The 25714-nt window shown below is 32.0% G+C and overlaps 3 protein-coding genes across 3 annotated transcripts in view; 1 reads left to right on the top strand and 2 right to left on the bottom strand.

Annotated features, from left to right (window-relative positions):
- The window catches only part of LOC108736351, a 28932-nt gene extending 18492 nt beyond the window's left edge, over positions 1-10440 (bottom strand). The window contains exons 1-2 of the mRNA XM_018468745.2: positions 9311-10440; positions 8843-9223 (exon numbers count right to left, since the gene is read on the bottom strand). Of these exons, the coding sequence (XP_018324247.1) occupies positions 8843-9223; positions 9311-9598 (669 nt within the window). The 5' untranslated portion in view covers positions 9599-10440. The remainder of the gene's footprint in view (positions 1-8842; positions 9224-9310) is intronic.
- A 147-nt stretch (positions 10441-10587) lies between these two features.
- LOC108736352 (U4/U6 small nuclear ribonucleoprotein Prp4) lies at positions 10588-13155 on the top strand. The gene is made up of 7 exons (XM_018468746.1): positions 10588-10644; positions 11055-11250; positions 11309-11513; positions 11562-11894; positions 11953-12135; positions 12194-12409; positions 12463-13155. Exons 2-7 carry the CDS (start codon positions 11076-11078, stop codon positions 12881-12883), a joined length of 1533 nt encoding a protein of 510 aa, XP_018324248.1. The 5' UTR covers positions 10588-10644; positions 11055-11075; the 3' UTR covers positions 12884-13155.
- A 4679-nt stretch (positions 13156-17834) lies between these two features.
- Positions 17835-25714, bottom strand: part of LOC108736325 (protein roadkill) — a 102157-nt gene continuing 94277 nt past the window's right edge. The window contains exons 6-10 of the mRNA XM_018468709.1: positions 23182-23363; positions 23122-23135; positions 22744-22793; positions 19354-19496; positions 17835-18137 (exon numbers count right to left, since the gene is read on the bottom strand). Coding sequence (XP_018324211.1) covers positions 17993-18137; positions 19354-19496; positions 22744-22793; positions 23122-23135; positions 23182-23363 — 534 coding nt within the window. The 3' untranslated portion in view covers positions 17835-17992. The remainder of the gene's footprint in view (positions 18138-19353; positions 19497-22743; positions 22794-23121; positions 23136-23181; positions 23364-25714) is intronic.

The following is a 25714-nucleotide window of genomic DNA, read 5'->3' as shown; positions in this document are numbered from 1 at the left end:
TATTAACACGTCATACTAAGCGGGCGTCATACAAAGCATAGTCTTAGAAAATACACAACTTTCTATTTTGGTTCAGTAATCAGTCATAATAAACGATATGTCATTTTAAACGGAGTCATTATATCCAAACTTTCCTATAGAGAATTTAATACGAAAACCAAACTTAACATTGCAATTACTCTATATTAAGCGGTTGGTCAATATAGGCGGAGTTATAATAAATGAATTCCACTATAGGTACTAAAAACCCAAAACACGCAAGAATGTACACAAAAATCGATTTAATTAATTTTTAATTTCATTAAATTCTTCATAATCCAGTTAAACAAAGAAATAACAAGAGTTAATTGTTACTAGGAATTTATACATTCTTATTTATTATTTTGTAAATTTTTTTTATAACCACCTTGCAGCTATTACTAATTTTTTTATTTTACTTTATTATTATNAACTGCGTTCGGGAGTTCTCGCGCTCTGCTCGGTCATGTTCGGCGCGTTAAATTCCATCCAAGCGAAGTAGATTAGTAGACATAGACAAAAAAAAGCATGAATAATCTTCAAAAGAAAAATGAGTCTAGTCTACTATACTTACTCAAATAAACATCTCACCTATTTTAAGTATTTTTAAGGCGCAATTAAAGTATTTCCTTAAATGAAGGGTTGTTATGTTGATTTTGATTTGATTATCAATAAGTGAAAATGTCAAAGACAGCAGATATATTTTGTATATTATGCAGATAGAAAGCTCTTTTACTGTATTTGTAATTACAAGAATGCAATGCTCACAATAAAATAGTTTTGATGACATACATGATTTTTATCGTAATTTTTAGAATAGAAATCGGTAAACTAATCTTTTTGTAATTCTAACCACACAAACACTTATTATTAGATTCACACTTGTTTTTTTTTTACATTATTTATGGATTTATTGAGAAAGCCGTTAAAAAAACTAAAATAATTTAGCACCACACCCTAGCGTAAGTGGAACATGTGTTTTTGTACTTTTCTGATTTTCCGCTTATACACAAGACGAAATCAAATCATAAAATTGGTAATAAAACATTTACGAAGTTCAAACATAACACACAAAAAGTCTTTAATTGTTTGGCCCCACGATTTTAAATGAATACTTAAGGTATGGCAATTTTGAATTTGAAATTAATTAATAGTATTTGAAGTAAGCACTACAAAAAAGCGATTCTTAGGATTACGCACCTATTTAAGAGCTAAGATCAATTTTGCATCCTTCTGTCCGTTTGTCACATATCCGTTTTGATTAGACACTGTTCGAAAACTTGGCATTACAATAAAACATCTCATATATCCACATATTTTCCAATTATTATCATTAATTCAAAAACATTACCAGTAATTCAAAAATTAGCACACTAACGGTACACTTTTTTTCAAGAATAAGCTACTTTTGGACTAGGCTATTTACATTATGAAAGGTTAGGTTATGTTTTGAAAACAATTTGTCTAGATTTATTTCAAAAATGGCGAATTCGAATAAATTATATTTTTTATCCCTCGGAAAGAGTATTTCTTTCCTGGACAAAACGTACTCTATGTCCTTTTATGTACCCCTGACAGTGCGAACAAATTTTCGTGATAGGTTTTACCCGCGCTAGGGTCGTGCTGATGGTCTAAATACGTAGCAAAGGTCATCGACGACCACACTAATTTTTCTATCCCTCAGGAACAGTATTTTTTCTCGATGAATGGTACCCTACAATATGTGTACCAAAGTTCTACCCGCGGCTTTGCTCGCGTTGATGTCTTGAATACGTGTCAGGGATCATCGCCAACTACATAAAACTGATTTCTCTCAGGAACAGAATTTTTTTTCAACATAAAAGTTACCCTATGTCCTTTCTCGTACTTTTGACAATGTGTGTACAAAATTTCATGACGAACGGCTGAGGAGTTAAGGAGGGAAATCGTAACAAACAAACTCATATTCGCATTTGTAACTCTCAAAGATTTTTGCCCGAGTATGGTTTAAGTTTCTCCCCAAAATCAGTTCCCAAAACGTACAATTACAATATTACAACTAAAAATAGTACATTACGTATCGAGGGAGGAAACAGGGTTTTTTCAGACTGCATGTGAATTGCAGTCTGAGACAATCCTGTTTCTTCCCGAGGTACGTATACTATTTTTTGTCATGTTTGTGCGGAAAGTTCGTCATTAAATTGATAGTTGGCGAAATAAGAGTAAATGATTTAGAGGTTAGAAAGACATTGTCATTGAACTGATTTCTGCGCATGCCCATAAACATCAGCGCATGCGCTCAAAAGACTAATTTCATTTCCTCCCGACTTAAACCCGGCTGAAAAGAGGTCATTTCTTCCCTATTTAATAGCAAGCAAAACGAGCTTTCCGAGCTAACATGACAAAAAAAAATGTTGTAATCCTAAAAGGGTTCCTTTTTTTCTTTTTAAGGCACGGAACCCTTAAAATGCCAACAAAGAAATGTGTAACTTCTATGTTCGATGAATGTTTCTATATTATGGATAAGTAAAAGCTCAAAAGCTTTTGCGTTTCCAATCAAATACTATTAAGAAAATATTAATACCTAGAATAAGAAGTACGAAGTCGTTTGGTTTTATAAACGAGTTCAAGGCATGAAAAAAAGTGCTGGTACACAGATGTTAAAGTTATTAGCAATTCCTGAACATAGTTAGGTGGTATTATTCTACAAAACGAAAAAGATAGACTCATAGGTAATTGTCGGATTTGGTACTCTGAGAAAAAACAAAAAAGGCGTGCCAGCGCTCGCGTACAGTACACAGGTAAGTACAAACAATATTTGAAAAATAACGCTAAAAAACGTGTTCCTTTATTACTCGGAAATATGAAGGTCATATTACAGAACGTGATTGAAAATTTCTATTAAAGGTATGTATTTGTCGCTGCTTTATAGTGAGATGATGGGGAAACAAGGTCAGAACTGATTGAAAATGAATTTAACATTCAAAAGTGACCTCAATAATTCCGAGCACTTTATAGAAATACCTAGCCTACTACGAATAGATACGAACGAAGCAACTCTATCATAGTTTACTTACTTACATCGTTTAAACAGTAATATAATCGAAAGCAGGACAATAACAAATTTTAATGCAAATGTTAAACAAATACATACAACCGCGCAACAAATAAAACACTACACACAAACAACTATCTTAGCCAACTGTTTTTTTTTTTTCAACATCTAGAAAAAAACAAGACTCCCACAAATATTTCACATAGACATTATTCATTTCTTTGTTATAATCTGAATATTAAAAAGCAACTCTTATTCTTTAATAACAAACAAATTTAAAAACTAACCAAAAACTTTTATGACACACCCTGTATTACTTATGAAGTGAACTACAACCAAGGCATACGTGATTTGCTAAATAAAATTTTAAATATTTTTTATTTTTTGCAATATGTAATATAAACAATATTACTTGACGTAAAATATGACAATATGATTTCAACCATCAAAAATTCTAAAAACTTTATTATTTCGTTGAAAAAGACATCGTTTACATTATTAAACTCACTCACAGTCCACTTCAATTTAGTCATCACATACCATACAAACAGGAACAAGTTAAAAATTATTTTTAAAGTTAGAGATTGGTCAGGTACCCGGTTTAGATCTGGTACCCGGCGGATCCCGAACTTTTTTTGGGACTCAGCTGGATCTCGGATAATGGTAATTCCAGGTAATTCTACCAAAACAAACACCAGCGACAATAACTTAATAATTATAACAAAAATTTACCTAATGAAAATTAGTAATGCTCGCATTTAACTACTTGCGAACAGTAATCTAATCTATGTCTACCTCTACTCCTCTTAACTCCTGTTTTTACTTCTAGTATGTCTCTAAATAGCCCTCCATGCCTCACAATTTGTCCTACCACCCTATCTCACCTTGTTATTAAGTTACTTCGATAGTGTCCGACCGAAAGTTCGGTTTCGGTCGAGTTTCGGCAAAAAAAAACGAGTTTCGGTTTAGTTTCGGTTTCGGCGGCAAACCTGCCGAAACTACGACCGAAATCGAAACTGCGTTCGGGAGTTCTCGCGCTCTGCTCGGTCATGTTCGGCGCGTTAAATTCCATCCAAGCAAACAATAACAAAAGTAATTTTATGTTTAATATTATATAAAAAAAAGCATGAATAATCTTCAAAAGAAAAATGAGTCTAGTCTACTATACTTACTCAAATAAACATCTCACCTATTTTAAGTATTTTTAAGGCGCAATTAAAGTATTTCCTTAAATGAGGGGTTGTTATGTTGATTTTGATTTGATTATCAATAAGTGAAAATGTCAAAGACTGCAGAGCTATGTGATTTAAAGATAAAAAAATAAAACTGACTGATTATAATAACGTTTTCTTTATTTTTCTCTCAAAACATGATCCTTATAAGGAAGTTTCGGTTTCGGTTTCGGCCGAAACTGAGACCGTTGCCGAAATTCGGTTTCGGTTTCGGTCGTAAAAACCAGTTTCGGTCGGACACTATCCTTCGACTAGAGGGTAAATAATGCGGAAGGCCTTCCGTTTAGAAATCGTGGTAATGAGTAGGTGGTGGTTGCGGTAAGAAAGTTGAAGACAGAACAGACTGAAAGATTCATCATCTTAAAGTCGTCAGTCCTAAGTCTGGATGGACTCCACTCTTTCCTACCCTGCGCTAATCTTCGCATTTCAGTAAAACTGGAGTATTTGTGAACAGTAATCTAATCCAGACCTACCTCTACTCCTCTTAACTCCAGTTTCTGCTTCTAATATGTCTCTGACAAGCCATTCATGCCTGAGACAATCCTATCTCGCGTAATTCTTATTGTTTTCCATAAAGTCCTCTGTTCTCCTATTCTTTCTAATACTTCCTCGTTTCTAACTTTCTCTATCCACACTATCCTCATCATTCGCCTATAACACCACATATTTCTAACGCTTCTAACCTTTTTTTTGGCGCCCACCATTTATGTTTCGAGTTAAAGAAAATTTTTGCTTTATAATAAAACATTTTAGTTTCAATTTTGGCTTCGAAAACATCGCTTCTAAATATACTACTGTTATTAAGCCCACCACTAGCCCTTGCAATGGAAAGGTAAAGACTAAGAAACAGAAATAGAAAAATTGGAGTGAAAAAATTTGAAATAAATGTAAAACAATATGCACGTCCAGGAAATAAAGAAAAATTCCGAGTTAAAGAGCACTTCCGAGTTATAGAAGTTAGAGTTACAGAAGTTCGACTGTATATTACATAAATAATACTTACTGAATCTACTCAATTTCAATATATCTTTTGTTGTAGAATATTCCTCATATCTATCGTTAATAAAAAGAAAAACCAAATAATTATGAAGAATATTTTTTTCCTAACGATTTTACCCACGATAAATGTAAACAAAAACGAATCACCTTGTATAAGTAATGACTTTTTTATACTGCCATAATTAATTTATGTTAATTTTAAACAACAAATAAGAACAAAAAATATATTTTGTTTTGAAACTTGATATGGAGAATATGGATTCAAAATTTGATCACTCCAGGCAGTAAAAATAGAATAATTAATCGAATCTTACAGTAGAGGTATATAACAAACAAATAATCGATTATTTTATTGATTAAGAAAACAGTGTTGTTATAAACTCCTTAATAAGCTTTTTTCAAATTAATATGTAGCTTTAAAGGTCATATCTATGTATTGCCTAAACTCCTGAGTCGAGAGACTTGAAATATTAATACAACGTAGGTGGGCAAGCACTAAGAAAGAAATTTTTAAAATTCAACCCCTAAAGGGGTGAAACATGGGTTCAAAGTTTGATTTATCGATTAAGGCACAGCCCGAACCGCAGAAATTTCCTGTAACTGATTACATTTAGGACTTCAGGAGGTTCGAGAAGTGTAGACTAATTTGTTCAAGTTGCTATCAAATAACTTCCTAACTAATATTATTAATGCGAACGTAAGTTTGTACGTTACGTTTTCACGCCTTAACTACTCAATCGATTATCATGAAATCTTGTAAACATATTGTCATCACCATCATAGATCGTCAGTCCTAAGACTGGTTGGACACGCACCTCCACTCTTTCCTATTCTAAACTAGCTAAACTTTCCCTAAAACTAGAACAACCCACATCCTTAACTATTTGCGAACAGTAATCTAATCTAGGTCTACCTCTACCCCTCCTAACTTCAGGTTCTGCCTCTAATATGTCTCTGACTAGACCTTCATACCTGAGAAGGTGTCCTACCAACCTATCTCGCCTATTATTAACTTCCATAGAGTCCTCTGTTCTCCTATTCTTTCTAATACCTCTTCATTTCTAACCTTTTCTATTCACGTTATCCTCATCATCCGCCTATTTCCAACGCTTCTAACGTTTTCTTTTCCGCCGCGCCCACTATCTATGTTTCGCACCCGTACAACGCCGCGCTCCAAACGTACACCTTTAACAACTTTTTTCGTATGTCTAAATTAAATTAACCGTTCGCGAGCATAGAAGTGACTTCTTTTTGTACATATTGTCAGGATTACAAAAAAGAACATAGGGTACTTTTCATCTAGAAAAAAAAACTAATCTCATGGGATAGAAAAATTAATTTTTTGTGGTCATCGATGATCCTTGACACGTATATTTAAGATATCAAAGGTAAACGATAGTATAGTATAGTATATGCGGATTTTTATTAATAATATTAATTGTAAGTTTAAATTAATCACTCGGTACACAACGTCTTTATTATATTGAGATTATTAATAGTAAGATTAATTAACTAATAATTATTTGAATCAGTTTCAATATATAATATGTAACAAGTATTTAACAGATTCACACTTTAACACCCTGTACACGACGTAATTAATTAAATTCTTCAAAAACATCACAGTCGTATCATTAATTGTTTTATTAATTACGAAAAGATAAGCGTTTTCTTTTCAAGAACTCCTGACCCCCATTTGAGTACATTTCAAGTTGAAATAAACAAGGCTGTCATTTTCTTACAAAAATGTCTCAAATAAAAATTTATAGAAACAATAACTTATACTTTTTTACTTCTTTTTTCTTACAATGAATAGTGATATATTGACGTATTGAATAAATAATAAATAAGTACTAAAGAATAAATAATAAAAAATTGATAAATGCAGTCCTTTGTACCAAAACAATTAAAATTTATCTAAAAATAAGATAAGGGATTGTCGGAAAAATGACCAATAAAAAAAAAATAGTAAACATGCATGTGGTATATTAATACATTATGGTTGTTAAAATTCGTTAAAGGCATGGGCAGTAATTAAACGGTTAAATGATTTTGGCCTAATTTCAATGCATAATAAGGCGGCATTTTGTTGTTTACGAAATTTCCGATAACAACGCCCAAAAACCGCGGAGGAAGAAAAATTAGGTCATACTTTTTTAAAGGAAATATGACTCATAAACAAATAAAAAAAAACTTTTATTCTAGGTAATCAAGTTTTTACAAGAAATTTTCATTTAACAAAATTAGCTAATATAATTTTCTATTGTGAAATACGATAAATGGAATGAAATTATACTTGTGTAGTTTTCTTTTTTTTTTTCTTAATTTGTTAAACGATTCTAGGTCGTACAAAAAGTTTACAAGTCAACTTAAAATAGTTTAGAAATCAGTAAATGAAAATTCCTGTTTCGAGATAAGATATATAAAAAGGTTATCCGTACACATATTTCCGTTAAAAAGATTTGTTTAAGTTATTCAATGCCCTACACTATAAAGAAATGTTTTTTTTTAATCATTTACCATAATCTGAATTGTTTTTATTGTATGTACAACAGCGTACATTAAAAATGATCATCTAACCTACGATTCATTTGTTAGTTACAAGTTAGTTATTCAACAATAACAGCAAACTACTACAACAATTCTGTGAAACAAACAACCTACAAATTTAACAGAGGAAAACAATGTTGGTAACTAGCAGATTGCGTTCATTTTCATTGTGTGCAACTGTACCTTTTTGTACACAAAGTATATCTCAGATATAAACACACAATAGGTATAATAACAGTGGAAAATAGTAAACTAAAAATATAAACCGCGTCGGTTAATTTTATTTGATGCAATTAACCGAATATGTAGGAACATGTCTCACTAATTGGGCATGAAAAAAAATAAATAAGTAACGCAACTTTTAAATGCTACAATTTTCCAGAACTTTCTAAAAATACGAGTATATGAGCCAAATAAACATGTTATTAGAATTTTTTTTTACAATGTTTACCGCATTTACTGATTAAACTGTCTTTATAGGTATTTTTTAATATTTCGCAAAAAATATTATGCGTAACCATTTATATTTTTATTTTATCGAAATGATAAAACTAATATCTTTATGTTAATTTTAAACAACAAATAAGAACAAAAAATATATTTTGTTTTGAAACTTGATATGGAGAATATGGATTCAAAATTTGATCACTCCAGGCAGTAAAAANATCTATCAAAAATCTGTTTAGTTTGAGACTTTTATATTTCAAAAATTTTCATTCCAAACAAACAAAATGTTAGTAGATATTAAAATCCCCCTTTCGTTCATGTTTTGCAGTGGAAAGCATTATCTTAATCAGTATAATTATTTTTTATAATTGTCTGTCTACTTGAAGAAGCACTTAAAGTCATAATTATTGATTAAAGATGACAATCACTCATAAGTATATAGTTTTTATGCAGAATTTATCTTTTTAATTGGTATGGCAAATAAAACCTCATTTTTGACATGTTTCACTCATTGAAAATGTGGTTGTTTTATAAAATAGTGACAAACAGAGTAAAAACTCACCTCTGACTTTACACGTACTGGATGTTCATCAGATTCTGTATGGTCTCCGTCAGCATTAGCATTTTCTTCTTCCCAAGGCAAGTCATGATCACTGCTCGACATGGCATCATTGGAATAGCCCTCCTCATTATTACTTGTAGTTGCTGATATTTTTGGTGCAGGAAAATTAGGATCATAGTCATCTATAGGAGGTCTTCCCCTTTTTCGTTTTGCAGGTGGTTCGCTTTTAGGGCTTTCCATCACAGTAGACACATGTGGTAAAGCCGAATGAACACCGTTCATGTTTGCATCACTGCCACCATCTTCGTCTCTCCACGAGACTTCTGCAAGGCCCTTAATTCGTAATTCTTCAGCAGTCTTCAATAATGTGGCCAAATGGCACTGAAAAACAAAAAATATGTAGTAATTTGCTAATGTGGATTGTTGAAGTTGTTCGAGTACTTTGAAAAATAATATCTAGGTACTTACATGATCCACGTTTATTTCTCCTTTATACATAAATTCAACCAAACACTTTATGTCCACGTATTTAACGTCTTTCATAATTAAGATAGGATCTTTCTCTTCATACTGAGATAAAATTGTATCAAAATATGTACTGCATGCAGATAAAACTATTTTATGTGCCTTTATTGTTCGCCCCTCACAAGCCAGAGTTACATCGCAAAAGGCTTCCCGTTCCAATAATTGTGTAAACATAGTTTGTAAATTTGAATGATGGTATCTCCAACGTAAACAATACTGTTGAGGTAACATTTTGTAACCTCTAATTTAATTTTTCAGCACTCCCGAAACAAATGAGAATAATGAGGGTTTAAACCCAATAAAGAAACAAAACACTGCTGTCTTTCCGCGAACGTGAGTCACCTTTTTTATTTCCACGTTCAAAATAATCCAAAATAATCGATACACACTTCAGTTTTTAATATTTTCGAGCACTGTTTTTAAAATTACACTCACATAAACACATAATAAGACCACTTTTGCTGTCGAGTTCCGAAAACAACTATCAATCGGTTTTCTAAAAAATCGGAGAGGCGTACACAACGTTCACTCATTTGGAAATTTCCAACAAAAAATATGTCCCTATTACTTTTTTATGAATAAGTAAACCAATGGAGCCAATAGAAACCACGTAAGACCCCTATAAACCATGTATAGTTCGTAAATTGTACGAGCCAAGCCTTTAAGACAAATCAATATCCTTACGTCTTGAAAAATTCACTCATAAAAAGTCTTCGTAACTCTCGAGATATTTCTAAAATATAACTAAAGCAAACAGTAGTAATCATACGCGTTATAATTTCTGAAAACAACTATTATCTAAACAGGCGAACTAACGGCACCACCGACGAGAACGTAAGAATCAAAAACGGGGTCAAAAATTAAGTTGACTGCACTAAGGCCTTTCATATTTATTTTTATAAACTTAGGAATTTTTTAATCGTGTGAAAAGCACAAAAGAAAGAAACAGAAAATGTGCAAACTTGATCTCAAGAGTTCAATGAACGCATAACTCCCATACATTAATGATATTTGTTTACGTACCTACTACCATACAACATATAGTCTATTGCTTAAAATTTTTAAATAATACCTTCGCAATGTTTTTAACTTATGTTAAAAAAATGTCACATCAGTGGTAAAATTTTCCATTACTTTAGAAAACCATCATAATACAACGTGACCTCGATTTCTTATTTTTTGAATAAATATACGTATATAAGTTTGTAACAGTATACTAAAATAAGTACCGACTTTTTCAAGAAAAATATAAATACCGAACAATACACAGACACAAGGTAATTTAAATTAAGCAAGGTATTCAAATGAGTTGACAAACATCGGATAATATTAGGCATTAATTATGCAAAAGAAAAATGGCTGTTTCTTCCTTATTGCATTTTCCATTAAAATTTCCCAATATATACGTATTTTATGTATTTTTATTACTTGTTTTGCTCGAACTCGAAACCTCGAAAATGTTTTATTTTCTGTCAGACAAAGATAGAAAATTATCAAACATCCCAAGGAATTTTTTCATTTTTAGTATTGTCAACACTGAAAAGGAGTAGAATTAAAAGTCACTAAATACATGCGCGCATCATACACGTAAAAAAATAAACATTAAATAGACCGCTCTTATAGGTTAAGGATTTATTTAAAGTAATAAGTTCGTTTAAAACCAAAATATAATAATCATTTGTCCTAGTTTGTGATAATAATAATAATAATGTCAGATGATGAAGAAGTGGCTTATGTTAAGAAAACGAAAACTATCCATTACGGTTCTTTAGAAGATACCGAAAAAGCGAGGTTAGCTGAGTTAGAAATAAATGGTAGTACTAACGAAGATGATGCCTCCAAGAATTCTGTACAAAATTCGGCACAGATTAACATTTCCAATGGTTCGTTGGTATGTACATAAATGCTATTTAGGTTTAACGTTGCTATTTGTTCATACAGAATATATGGAATTGGAAGACAATATATCGAAAGAAAAGCAAGCTCTCTTGGAAGAATTCGAAAGAAGAAAAAAGGCCAGACAAATAAACGTATCAACGGATGATGCTGAAGTGAAGCGAAACTTAAGACAACTTGGGGAACCAATTTGCCTTTTTGGAGAAGGGCCAGCTGATCGAAGGAATAGACTAAGAGAAATTTTGTCTTGGTAAGTTATTTCTTTGATTACTAAACAAACATTTAATTAATGATAAAGTATAGGTGAAGATGCAATTATTAAACGAGAGGTTCAGGAAGAGAAAAAACTTCTTGAAAAGGATCAAGAAACAACATGGTATCATGAAGGACCAGAAACTTTAAGAATTGCAAGATTATGGATAGCAGAATATTCTTTGCCAAGGGCCAAGGAACGTCTAGAAGAAGCTAAACTCATGAAAGATTTACCACCTGCTACTAAAACAGCCCGTTGGCAAGAATTACAGAAAAAGTTGCAGAGCATAACTATACACAGCAGTCAAATTGGTGACACAAGACCTATATCATTCTGTCAGTTCAGTCCTAATTCAAAATTACTGGCCACAGCTTCATGGTAAATTCTTTGCTTTAATAATCTTACTACTGATCTTTACATATTGTTATATTTACAGGACTGGTGTATGTAAATTATGGTCTGTACCCGATTGTGAATTAAAGCAAACCCTCAAGGGGCACACATGTAACGTCGGTGCTATAGTATTTCACCCCCAAGCCACTTTAACCCAAGAAAAAAATGTCTGCAACATGGTAACATGTGCTTCAGATGGATCGGTGAAGTTATGGAACTTTGAAAGGTACTTTAATGAAGATTTCAACCTTTTTTAAAAGCATAACTGGCTATCTTTTTAATAGTGATGAACCAATAGCGGATATTGAGGGTCATATGCCTCATAGAGTGTCAAGGGTCGCATTCCATCCTTCTGGGAGATTTTTAGGCACATGCTGTTTTGATTGCTCATGGAGACTTTGGGATCTTCAACAGTGCACTGAAGTGCTGCATCAAGAAGGTCACGTTAAACCAGTGTATTGCATCAGTTTCCAAGTTGATGGGTCTGTGTGTGCAACAGGGTACAAATTGTGTTTTTTAACGAAATTTATCCTATTTAACTTACTTTCCCTAGGGGTCTTGATTCTTTTGGTCGTGTTTGGGATCTACGTACAGGACGTTGTATAATGTTTATGGAGGGTCATTTAAAGTCAATTTATGGCATTGATTTTTCTCCGAATGGATATCACATTGCTACAGCAAGTGAAGACAATACTTGCAAAATTTGGGACTTGCGGAAGAGAAACCTTTTGTACACAATTCCTGCTCATACTAATCTGATATCGGATGTGAAATTCCAAAAAGGGGCCGGTGATTACTTAGTAACTGCTTCATACGATAACACTGTGAAAATATGGACGAGCAGGACGTGGCAACCTTTAAAGACGCTTTCAGGACACGACGGAAAAGTTATGAGCGTCGACATTTCGTCTGATGATCAATTCATCGCAACTAGTTCGTATGATAGGACGTTTAAGTTTTGGGCACCCGAGTGATTAATTAATTACAATGTAATAATTATTATTAACTCGAGTATGAAGTTGATTACTGTGGATAATCGTAATTAGTGTTTTTTATATAAAAATAAAATATGTATAAGAAATAATTAATATAAATTTATGGAATACGTTCCCTCTATTTACCACTAAATATAAGGCAAAGAAACGATGAATTCTATGTTTAATTATAGTCCCAAGTAACAAATTACAAAAATGTAAATTTATCAAATTTAGCAGTTCTGCTTCCGTCAACATGAAAATATTTTAATGCAGGTAGTTAATAAATAAAGTGGCAAAAAATATGAGGAAGTTGTAATTACTAAAATAGTAACTGAAGACTAGTACGTGGAAACCAACGATATCGATTAACATTTTAAATAGATAAGTATAATTAATGAGCAAGTTCGTTCACATTTTCAATTTCTTAGGTTTTTGTTATCTTTAATGAAAAATAGTAAGAACAAATTACCAAAATATTGCGAAGGTTGGCCGATTTTCTAGAAAAAAATTGTTAAAACAGAAAATGCCTTTTCTCGCTGTAGAAAAAAGTCAAGAAAAAACATTCAAAACTTATTAAACCTTCCTTTGTGTTTTACTTTTACTTGTAGGTATTCCAGTATTAAAAAAAAAGGATTTTTGATGGACATTTTAAAACTTTTTTATCACTTGAAGTACTTTGATAAGCAATTAAAGGGCTCTAAAATATATCAATGGCTTTAAAACGTACCAATTAGTAAATATGCAATCTCAATAGAACTCTTCGAATAGTAAAAAGAAGTCGCACTCTTTACTAACGAACGTAGAAGAATGCCAACACCTTCACTTTGATATTCGGAAAGTAATTAGGTTAGCGCAAAAAAAAAAACTTCTTTTGGTTTTATATATCTCGCATGAAAGTATTATTTTATCATGACTTAAGAATGCTCTAAAAAAAATCCAAATGAGGTACGAACGAAAAATATACTCACTCTGAGTAGAAAGAATGTAAGTAAAACTCAAGATAGGTATTATCACAGACTCCAAGTGGGCCTCGAAGAATATCCGGACTGTAGACTCTGTATTGAGGAAGATAAGACACCGTTTCAAATCATCTACTAATGCTCTGCGCTAGCGGAAATTACGAGGTAAAATGCAGATCTTTCTACATTGAAAAGGGATCTTTGGGATACTTTACTCGGTATCTAAGAGACGCTAAAAGGTTTCCCACGCATATAGAAGGACTAAGAGTGCCCCAACTATTATCATTTAATAATAATAATAATAATCCTTACCTATATATTTTTTCTTAATTTTCCACTTCTTGTAACGACATCCTTCAATCGCCCTATTAATAATAAAAATATTAAATAATAGTAAATAATTACAAAGTCAATATGAAAATGTATTTATTATGTGCAAATGACAAATGGAAAAAACGAAATATATCAAAGTACAAGTTAATTATTAACAACGTCTTTCCCAGTGACACGTACAAGTCGAAATTTCACTTTTTCATCTTTTTTCGTTCTATATTTGACACAAACAACAGGGCTAATCGTAAACAGTTATCATTATAATGAGGTATAATGGCGTTTCATTATTATTATTATNCGATAGATTGGTACATAACGCCTCCTCACACATGACCTTTAACCTTTCTAAAGCATACTAAAGAAAAAAATACCATTAAAAAAATATAATGCGTGAAAAATTGTAAACTTGAATCAATAAAGAATATGAAAAACATAACCGAAAAGAAAGCATTCAACTTTTTGGCCTGATTTAATACATCTACATTATTTAGAGTGATATTTTTTTTGACTAATTTTTTGTTTTTAAATTCGATATGAATTACATTCGACGCATGTATTAAAAAGTTTCTCTATAATTTAATTAGAAGTCGTTCAAGGATTTTAAAAACCCTCAAAGGAAATAAGAGTTTTTGTCTATTTGTATAGCTTCCAAAGCAACAAAGAAACGTTTGGCAAACAGGCAATTATGAGCAAGGCGGGTACGGGATTATCGTTATCATTATTATTATTATTTATTCGTTTGTCGAATGAAAAAAGCACAAATCAAAAACCTATGGTTATTAATTACTATATCATGCGAAGAAAAAACATATGGTATGTATTTGTTTTGAACACCCCAAATGGTCTAGTACACAAAAATGGGGTAAATTACAATATTTTTATCATACAGTTTTCTTCTTGGCATGTTACATACAATATAAAAAGTTTGTTGTATTTTCTTCTTTTGGTACTATTGTTAACGTTAAGGAAAACACCAGACAAAGAATAAAAAGAGGTCAACACACTGCCAGTTTGTGTCATATATGTAGAAAGGGTCATACCTGATGCATATCGTATCTGTTCTGTTCTGTTTCTTCCCTATTTTATTTTTTTGATGGTAACTGTATTAATACAATAACGTCGAAAACACAAAAAATAAACGCTTAAAACCTTATGCACATCAACAAAGCTAAGATACAGGCAGTAATTTGTTAAGGAATTGTCCTGCTATGTCTTAAGTAATTAATTATGAATTGTTTTCAAATTTCTAAAAATACTTCTGGTTGGTATTTATTTTTGAGTTACAGTCGAATTGCAACTAAACCAAAAAAAAAAATGTGTTTACAAAATCTAATTTTATAAAAAAACATTTTTGTTGCAGCATCTTTTTAAAAACCGCCAGAAAAAAAAATCATTTTTGTCCCGAACAGTAAAGATAAAGTAGACAATTAGTTTATGTGCTACTTGTTAAAGAAATAAATAAAAAAAAAACGAAACCTATGAACGATTTAACATTTTACCATCCACATATTCATGGATGTAATTAATTATTAATTTAACGCTACAAACAGTTCGAATTTTTACCAAAAATACATTTCTCTTAAGCTACTTTCCTTTCTTATTTGGGAAATAATTAGACGACTTTTGCCTCATTGCCAAAGTACGTTAACTACATTGAAAAAAAAAACAAATTTTTAAAATAATTTATTTCGTCATACGCCATGAATGGAAATTATATTAAAAACAAAAAAACACCAGAAATAAGAGTTTTTGTCTATTTGTATAGCTTCCAAAGCAACAAAGAAACGTTTGGCAAACAGGCAATTATGAGCAAGGCGGGTACGGGGTAATTTAGGAGGAACACCGAAAGCGCACATACGTATGTCTGCTGTCTTAAACAAACATAAACGAGATCTAATCTTAATTTAAAAAAAAAATCAATAATCGTTATCATCACTCTTCAACTTCAATAATAATAATCAACTCGAAATCAATTTAGCAGCAGTACCTACCAACTGTTTACAGTAGTAGCGAATAATAATTACAATTGTAAAAACGATGTTGTGAAGCATTATCATTAATTACAAGAAGCTCACGGTTTTTTTTGTTTAATTCTTATTTACAATACATCGAAACACGAAAAATGGAAGAAGAGGAAACGTGACAACTACATAATAAAAAAAAGGGCTGAGTCTACGCCCGCGTACACACGAACCGTATCACCAACTCGGGTATGCAATGTAACCCAACCAGTGTTGCCAACGCGAACCAAAACCACCGCTTTACAGAAAAAATTAGAAATGGTTATACTAAACACAATTATTATTGTTATAGTAGACTCATAAACATTTTGAAAAAAAAAATGATTTCATTTAGCTAATTATTTGTCACAAGTAAAAAACGATTTTGAATACTCAATGATTTATACAACATTACGTTCTTTCTTAATCATTTATTTAAATAGTAATCAGAGAAATCATTAATAATTCCCATTCAACCAAAAATGATAAGAAATTAGTATTGATCCGATCATAAATATCTGTTGTCTCTTGTTTCTGCTCTATCTGCCACGGTAGGCACTATATCATATATTTCTTATTTTTGTAAGGTAAAAAATTCGTTCGTTAAACGTATTTATGGTAATTTTTCGGACGAAATAAGTTATTCAATTGTCTATCATTATATAAAAAAAGAGAAACAAAATCGTCTTCTTTTTCTTTAATATGTAGTGAAGAAATTTACCTGAGATTGGCAACACTGTTTTCGTCGTTCCACACGCCGACTCTTCTCCTGTCTCCTTCCTTCTCTCATCATCCCTTTCAGCGCTTCCTCGACTACACGTTAAAAGAAAGTCTCGAAATTCGCTCTTGTTCGGCCGTTCTTCAAATTTTAATTTATTTAAAATCGTATTATCATAATAATAATAATAATATATTATATTATTATTATCCTATGCTTGCATTTAGTATGTATTATCAACTCCTAGAGATCATCGACTTAAAAACGAAACAGAGGATGACGACGCGTTCCCCTTAGGAACAACAAGTGTGGTTATTATACACATAACACATTTACATATACATTATCACTAACTAATCAATTAATTATTAATAACTATCTATCGTAACTAGCCCCTAACACTACCTACACATAAAATCTTATCACAATATTTTTTTCTTTCTTGATTCCCGACGATAGGCGAGCGAGGGGGCGGGCCATTTCGGATCAGTTCCATTCCATACACAAAAAAACACACGCACACATAGCGAAAAACAAATAAAAACGATCATTAATCAATTACAGTATTTACACGAACAAACGAAATAGTGTATAATGAATCAATCATTATTCGTCATTAGTTATTTATCAATATTATTATTAGTTTGTCTTCAACTTTTGATAATAACATAACCTCCCTAAATAGAATTAAAAAAAAAAAAAAACGATCGATACTATTTAGTTCCAACAATATGCTCTCGATATTGAGCGAGGTCGAAGTATTGTTATTTTAATTACTAGGATCCAGGGATGATGTGTAACTTACGACAAAAGAAAGAGGACACATAGGGCGGGGCAATAAACAGCAACAATCGCTACGACAATGGCATAGGTAGCCATTGCAATTTTAACGTCACCATATCAATGACGTGAGCGGTTACTAAGTTTTGTTATTGTTACTCCAAGAACTCCTACGATAGATTTTCTGGTGGTGGAACGCACAACGCGAAACAAAAAAAAAAAAAGGAAAAAAGAAAGACGACGACGAAGACAAGACGACGACTATGACAACGATCACTCACTAATCTGTCTATTGTGTCGATCAAGTGTTACTGCTTCAGCTCTGTTTAACGCGCTTGCGTGGTGGACCGATGGGCGGGATCTGTTGCGTAGCTAGCGCGCGAAATGCTTCAGCTATGAGATGCGGATGTGTCTGGATCATCGACTTCCACCCGGGTGTGTCCATCACGTCCGTCGCGTGGCTAGAAGACAAAACATTACTTTTGCATAATTATGATTGATCCTTCGACTTAATTGTAAGTATTTTCAACACAAAGTAATTAAACTGGATAATAATTGATACTATCTAGCGTTTATTTACGTAGCAAAGTGGTTACTAGGGGAGAATTAAATCAAATAATCTAGCTATTTTACAAAATATCTAGTGAGAGTTGGATAAAGTAATAAAACACAAAAAAAGGGGTAGATGAAGAAGAAGGAGTTATTTGTATAGTCGAAATTCCAATGAAGTTCAAAAAGGAAGACACATTACTTAGCAAAATCAGTAAAAATTATGATTGAAATAATTTTTTTTATTTTTTTTTTGTTTTTTCTAGGTAATGTCTTCCTCTTTTGGGTTCATTCAACGTTCGACTATATTCCCTATGTCTATGATTATTAGTTCAACTAATCCCAACTAGCAATTATGAAAAATATCTAAATAAAATATTTAATCTATCAAATTATCTACATAATTTAATTAATATACATAATATCCTTAATCACATTCAATATAATAAATATTATATGTATATAAAAGAAATTATGAGTGCTGTCAGCACAGGGCCATGTAGTATTACGTAGTTAGTATCAGCAATGTCTTATGCTGAAGTGTACGATGTGTTGCATACCTATTTCAAACAATTTTTAACGCAAAGAAAGTGATTAAACAATTTACTCACAAAAGTGAATTTCGACCACTCGAAGGAATGGTGCTAACACAGTTTCGAGCTCATAATGACTGAAAGGGGGGAAGAACTAGTACATATTAGGAAATGTTTTTGGTTATTAACAGCTTAAGTTGTGGTTTTGAAAATTGAAAAATGTCGATTGTGGCTTTGTCTATTACATTTAATTTTTGTGACTCAAACTTCTATCTTTCGTATTCCACCCAAAAAGTATACTACCAAGACAAGCAAGGGAATTAGATGTGTCAGAAATATTCAGATTGAGAAATTACTAAATTTCCCTAGCCCGAAAATACTTCATTAAAAAAACAGAATTTTTAACAACACTATTGATTTTTTTAACCTTACATAACTTTTCCATAAATACGAGTATCATTTTAATTTGAAAACTAACTACTTTTACACTACATATTATATACATTTGATTAGGTTGAGATATAATTAATAAATAAATAAACTCCGAAATAATTTAAAGCACATTACTAAAACATATGTCGAAATAGATACTTACGTATTAATAAAGTCTATCGCTTGAGCTTTCAGTTGGTCGGCACTGTGCAAATCCGCAAGTATCAAAATCTCAGCAGCATTCTCTATCGATAGATTGGTACATAACGCCTCCTCACACATGACCTTTAACCTTTCTAAAGCATACTAAAGAAAAAAATACCATTAAAAAAATATAATGCGTGAAAAATTGTAAACTTGAATCAATAAAGAATATGAAAAACATAACCGAAAAGAAAGCATTCAACTTTTTGGCCTGATTTAATACATCTACATTATTTAGAGTGATATTTTTTTTGACTAATTTTTTGTTTTTAAATTCGATATGAATTACATTCGACGCATGTATTAAAAAGTTTCTCTATAATTTAATTAGAAGTCGTTCAAGGATTTTAAAAACCCTCAAAGTATGAAAAATCCATTTATTTTTAACCACATCATTCATTTGTACATTAAGTGAATAGATTTTGTTCAATTTGCTAATAATTACGATAAGCATTTCACCTTATTTTAAGAAAAATCAAATGTATAATTCGATCTAAACAACTACGGGAATTGTATAGTTGATAAAGTGATTTTTGTCTGAGGCCCCACAAAGAGTTCATGTTGATGTTAATTCAAAGATTTGACATCAAGTCATTAGTGAAACGTTTTCCTTATCACTTCAAAACTAATGAATTTGATACAGGGGTGAAAACTGAGAAGGCAGAGCTCGATTTTCAGAAAATAATGTGCTGACATGTTTAGACCATGAACGAATGGAGACGCTTAATGCTTATATTGTGCCACAGCCGCCATTTTTTTTTTTGATGCCAAACGTTGGAAGTGTCACTAGGTCTGTTTTTGCTTTTGAATGACTTGTTAGTGAAATACAAATATTGATACAATATTAATACATTGCATAGCATACGGTTGCGGAAGTTTTAGTAGCAAATAGGAACTTGGATTACATTTCACAGGTAAATTATTGAAATACTCTTGTTACATAAACTGGAAAATATCTCTTCACCATTTGAAACGTGCTTTCAATTTTTTTAAAGTAACAAGGCAATTAAAATCTTCATTAACGTAAATGCCAAGTGATTTCCCAGTGGCGTCGGCAAATATATTTCAATAATGCAGTGTTTTTTGTTACTAAATTGACTACATTTCAAGAGAATGCTATGTAACATTATTCTATTTGGAGTAGTAATCTCAATTCCACAAATATCATGCACAATATCTAGTTCTCTCTGGAAATGTAAATTCACTGAGTAAATCGATCCCCATTTTTGCACAAGCAGTTACGACGCTACGAGTCTCCTCACTTTCTTGGTCTAAGCCTGTTTAAACTAAATTGGGTATTGGTTATTGTTCCACTTTATTCCTATTTAATCTTTCGGTTAATTGGGACATGGATTTTTGGTTATCACTGTTTAGGTCAGTAAAAAAAAAACTTTTGGGTGTTTCATTCCCACCAGCCAGTAATGCTGGTGGACGGGCAGTCCCTCCGGACTATGCCGGAAGGTAGGGCGGAAGGGCTTCTTCAGCCTGCTTTCAGGAATCGTGGGAATGGGTGGGTGGTGGTTCGGGTGAGAAAGTTGAGACAGACGAAATGAAGACAGAAGAGAATGAAGGATTATCTGTGGAATATTACTGCCCCAGCATTTGCCTAAGTGATCAAAGAAAACCACAAAAAACTTGGCCTAAGGCAGACAGACTCGAAATCGAATCGGCGTCCTCACAAATGCTAAACAATGGTCTGACCTTCTAGACTATGCCGCTCGGTATGGTACCACCTTATAAATAAACTTTTGGATGTTTCATTCCCAACAGCCACTCATGCTGGTGAGCGAGCAGTCCCTCCGGATTACGCCGGAAGTAGGGAAGGAATGCCCTCTTCAGCCTCCTTTCAGGAATCGTGGAAATGGGTGAGTGGTGGTTAAGTTGAGAAAGGTTAGACGGACGAAATGAAGACAGAAGAGAATAAAAGATTATCAAGGGAATAATATTGTCGCAGCGTTTTCTCAATTGTAACTGATTCAAGGAAACCACACAGAAATTTGCCTGGTATGGTACCATTGAAGACTATGGGTACTTTATAGATTGAGGCATAATGAACTCTCCCATTTTGGCAGCCCAAAGCTAGGGATAGGCTGGGGATGGAACAGTGACTGTGTCGTTAGAAAGTTGAGTTCATGCGACATGCTGTATATCGTTGGAAGTAAACAGCATAACCTGATCGGAAGAGTATTGGGTTTATGCTGTTGAGTTCATTAGAAATGGCGATTTGACGATAGCGACAAAGCATGTGCAGAGGATCGTGCTACTGTAACGATGACCTATAATCGGTATTGTGCACTTCTACATAACTTTCTCTAGCCTAAATTAGGTGTTTTTTTTTTCGATGGACGTGGACAAGAACATGCCCGGTTTCAGCAGAATGNGCCCCGAGTGACTATTTTCTGTTCCCTAATCTCAAAAAATGGCTTGGCGGTAAGAGATTTGCGGACAATGAAGAAGTAATCGAAGCTGTAAATGGTTATTTTGAGGAGCTTGACGAATCAGTCTATAGAGATGGCATTAATAGACTGGAACACCGCTATGAGAAATGTATCAGCCTTGGAGGAGATTATGTTGAGAAATAAAAAAAAAAAAATTTTAAAAACCTTGTTTTTCTTGGTCAGGCCGGAAACTTATCAATCCACCCTCGTATTTTATGAAGTCCTATTACACCACATAAGAAAAAAAAAATGAATTGATACAACCATTGGACAAATTCCAACGTACCTAAATTTTGCCAAATTTCTAAAATAGCTCCCTACTGTGAAAATAAATCGTCTCATTTACAGTAAAAACAAACTAATTTTTTATTCCAATTTTTTTATAGCCAACAGTATGATATACAAATTTACAACAGAATTTTTTAAGAACAAAATTCTCACTTAAACAGATTTATTGAAACATAGAACTACTTATTTCAAATAAAACCATTTAACTGAATATATCTACTAACCAAATACCAATTAAATCTGGAAACATTGATTGGGGAACTACCGAACAATTTTGGAACTTCGGATTAGGTACCACTACTAATTATTCTAAAAAAATCTTGTTTTTCAGATAATCTTTTAATGCAACACAAACATACTTTTCTAAAAGAAAGAAATATATCATTTAGCCCTATCACCTGTTGTGAAACACCCTGTAAGTATAGAAACATCTAATTGTGAGTTATCGATTAAAAACAAATTATTTGTAAGTTACACAAATTTTCATTTCCTGTTTGCACAAGAAAACTTTTAGGCAGAATGTATACTATAAGAAAAATTAACATTTTTTTTATTCTTCGTAATCACTACGCGGAGGTATTGTTATCTTTGAGGCAATAAAGTGTTTTGAATAAAAGACTTACTTTCACTTTCACCATAACTTTCACAGGAAGAAACGTTTTTAAGCCATGTGCTACAAGAAACCAAGCATTTTATAACACACAATTCGATAATGGTCTGATATAGTATTTGGTTAAGTTTGTGTCGCTTTTTACATTTTAATGACCTTTTTTCAATTCATGGCAAAGATCATTACGAACAAATTACAAACACTTCCCATAGATGCACAAATAATAAATCATTAACTTATTATATTATACAAATGACAAAAAATTCTTTAAAAAAGTGTATATTTTCTACAGTAAATTAATTTTTTTGTCAATGAAAATTAAAAAAAGGTTAAAATGAAAAATAAAAATGTTAGTGCCACTTGGCTTATGTCCTTGGATGTCCTCCTATACAATCGTTCAAAAGTCTGGTTTTATATCATAATTTACAGGGCGAGTACAAAAAAATATTACATACCTGCCAAGATGGCCTTATGCGCTTGAAATTCTCGTCCAGCCACCGAAAGAGTTACATCACTAAATTTTTGGTTTTCAAAAAGGAGTCCTAGGTCGTCCGAGAGACGACACTCAGGTACTTTGAACTGTATTGTATTCGACTGGCCCGAAATATTCACGCTATCAGCTACTACACTAACCTAAAAGCAAAAAAAGGAATAAAATACAATACATTAACAAGAACAAATATAAACTAGTTAAACCCGTTTAAACTAGACTCGTCACTCATGTCTATTTATTGGAATCGATTATGTTTAGAGATCACATGTCTCAAACATCTGCAATAAATCAATCGATCGAGCAAAAATATATTAAATGTTACACAAGTAAATAAAATCAATCAAACATGTGTATTTGATAAAAAACGCTTATTGCGAATTGAGTCCAGTTGACCTCTAGGGCAAGCTGTTACACAACGTTTTATCGTATTAATTTTGATTAATCTGGAAATAAAGGGAGGGGGGGTAGAGTAATCTATGTCCTCGAACACAAAAAAACCATCTTGATATTATTAAGTCCTTACTTAATTAACAAAAAACACATGAGGACCTGACTAAATTAAATTTTCATTTACGACTAGTACAAATTTAAAATTTAGAGGAAAATTTATAACAAATATATACAATTCTGCCAGCTAGGTATTGTGGCAAAGTGGTAGCGTCTTTAATGTTTCACGTTTTTTATTAAAGAGTATCTGATATCTGATAACTAAATAACACTATTGCAAAATATTCAAATCATGTAACTTTCATTATGCCTCTCTAAATAAAATACCGCATTTAGGGAAAACCAGAACAACCTCCATCTCTATCTGGGTCTACCTCTACTTCTCTTGGTTCCTATTTCTGCTTCTAATATGTTTCTAAGTAGCCCTGAAAAGGTGTCTTCTATCAATCTATCTGGCCTATTTCTTATTGACTTCCAAAACGCCTTCTGTTCTATACTTTTTAATACCCCCTCCTTTTTTCACACCCATATAGAGTGATGATGTATGTTTGCATATGCAACCAACTATACACCCAAATTTGATGGTTACAGCATATGATTAGAATGTAGAATATAAAATCCCTTCGTAACCCAGCGTTTGGTTACGTCGCTGACAATGAGTATATTATTAATTATTATTCACTATTAGCACCTTATGATTACATTCAGATAATACAGAATTAATTTAAACCACTGTTATGCTGTAACAGTTACTATAGAGCCTTGAATTTCAACTTCCGTGATAAGTTGACATCAACTTTGTTATTTTAAACAGTATCATTTATACATCGACATATTTTTAACTGATTTGGCACATTATAGTATGTTTATAATTAAGTAAGTGTTTATATACTGTGTTTCGAAATTATTCTGGGAAAAATATATCAGTCTTCCCATTAGTGAGCGAATGTAAATTTTCGTTCGTAAAAGTTCTTCGTACATTCCAGGATGCGATAGAGTCGACAAAAATTAAACAGTTTCATTTATTTTTATATTTTTTTTTTAGAATTATAAATAAGTAGGAGATATCATTTCACCTTTCCAGTGAAATTTACAAGACACTCTATCTGTGTGAATTGCCTCAGATTTTTGTCATTATTCAAAGAATTTTTAAAAAACTATAAAATCTACGATAATGGTGATAGTTCTATTTAACTGTCTCATTTTGGTAACGCTAAATAATTAAAAATATTTCACATAAACCTAAAATTTCGTGTCCCTTGTTCCTGAACCTTTCAAATGGCATACAATTTAATACGTAAATTTTCTTTTTAAATAATTCAACTTCTTTCAAAAATGTGAATTAAAATTGTAATAAAGTGACTACGTAATAAGAAGGGAAACTAAATGGGGGAAGATGGTGGAAGAAGTACGAAAAAAAGTAGTAAATTATAAGAGGAAAGTTAGAAAATCTATAAGAGGACATAAGAAAGGAAATTTGAAGGATTTTAAATATTGGAAGAAAAACAGAAATGAAGAAGATAGAAAGCGTTTGGTGGTATGAAAATAAAGGAAGAACAAATAGAAGAATTGAAAAAAAAAATAGTAAAGAATTTTGGAAAAATGGTGAGAGTAAGAAGTAATGAGATAATAAGAAGAAAAGATTTAAGGAGTATTCAAAAATTTATATATGCAACAGGGTTAAAGGATTTATTATAGGAGTCATATAGGAACTAGTTATGGCGCAAAAATATTAACAAGGTTCAGAAAGGGAAATTAATGTAAGGGATGCAAGTACTAGACGAAAGACGAAGAAATAAAATGCAGAATGTGTGGAATAGAAGAGGAAACATAGGAGAGGATGCATGTAATGAGAGAGTGTATAGAAAACTATGTAACAGAAATGTAGAAAAATCCTACTGAAAAAATAAAAAAAAGTATATAATATATAAAATAAAAAAAGGCATATAAAAGGAGAGAAATGTTCATTTAAGTTAGATAGACGATCAACATGTGTTTAAGGTACGTAAATTTCAGACATGGGCAATTTTGTAAAAAAAAAACA

Source organism: Agrilus planipennis, unplaced genomic scaffold, assembly GCF_000699045.2.
Source record: "Agrilus planipennis isolate EAB-ADULT unplaced genomic scaffold, Apla_2.0 scaffold64, whole genome shotgun sequence".
NCBI lineage: Eukaryota > Metazoa > Arthropoda > Insecta > Coleoptera > Buprestidae > Agrilus > Agrilus planipennis.
This window is presented reverse-complemented; position numbering and strand designations above follow the sequence as displayed.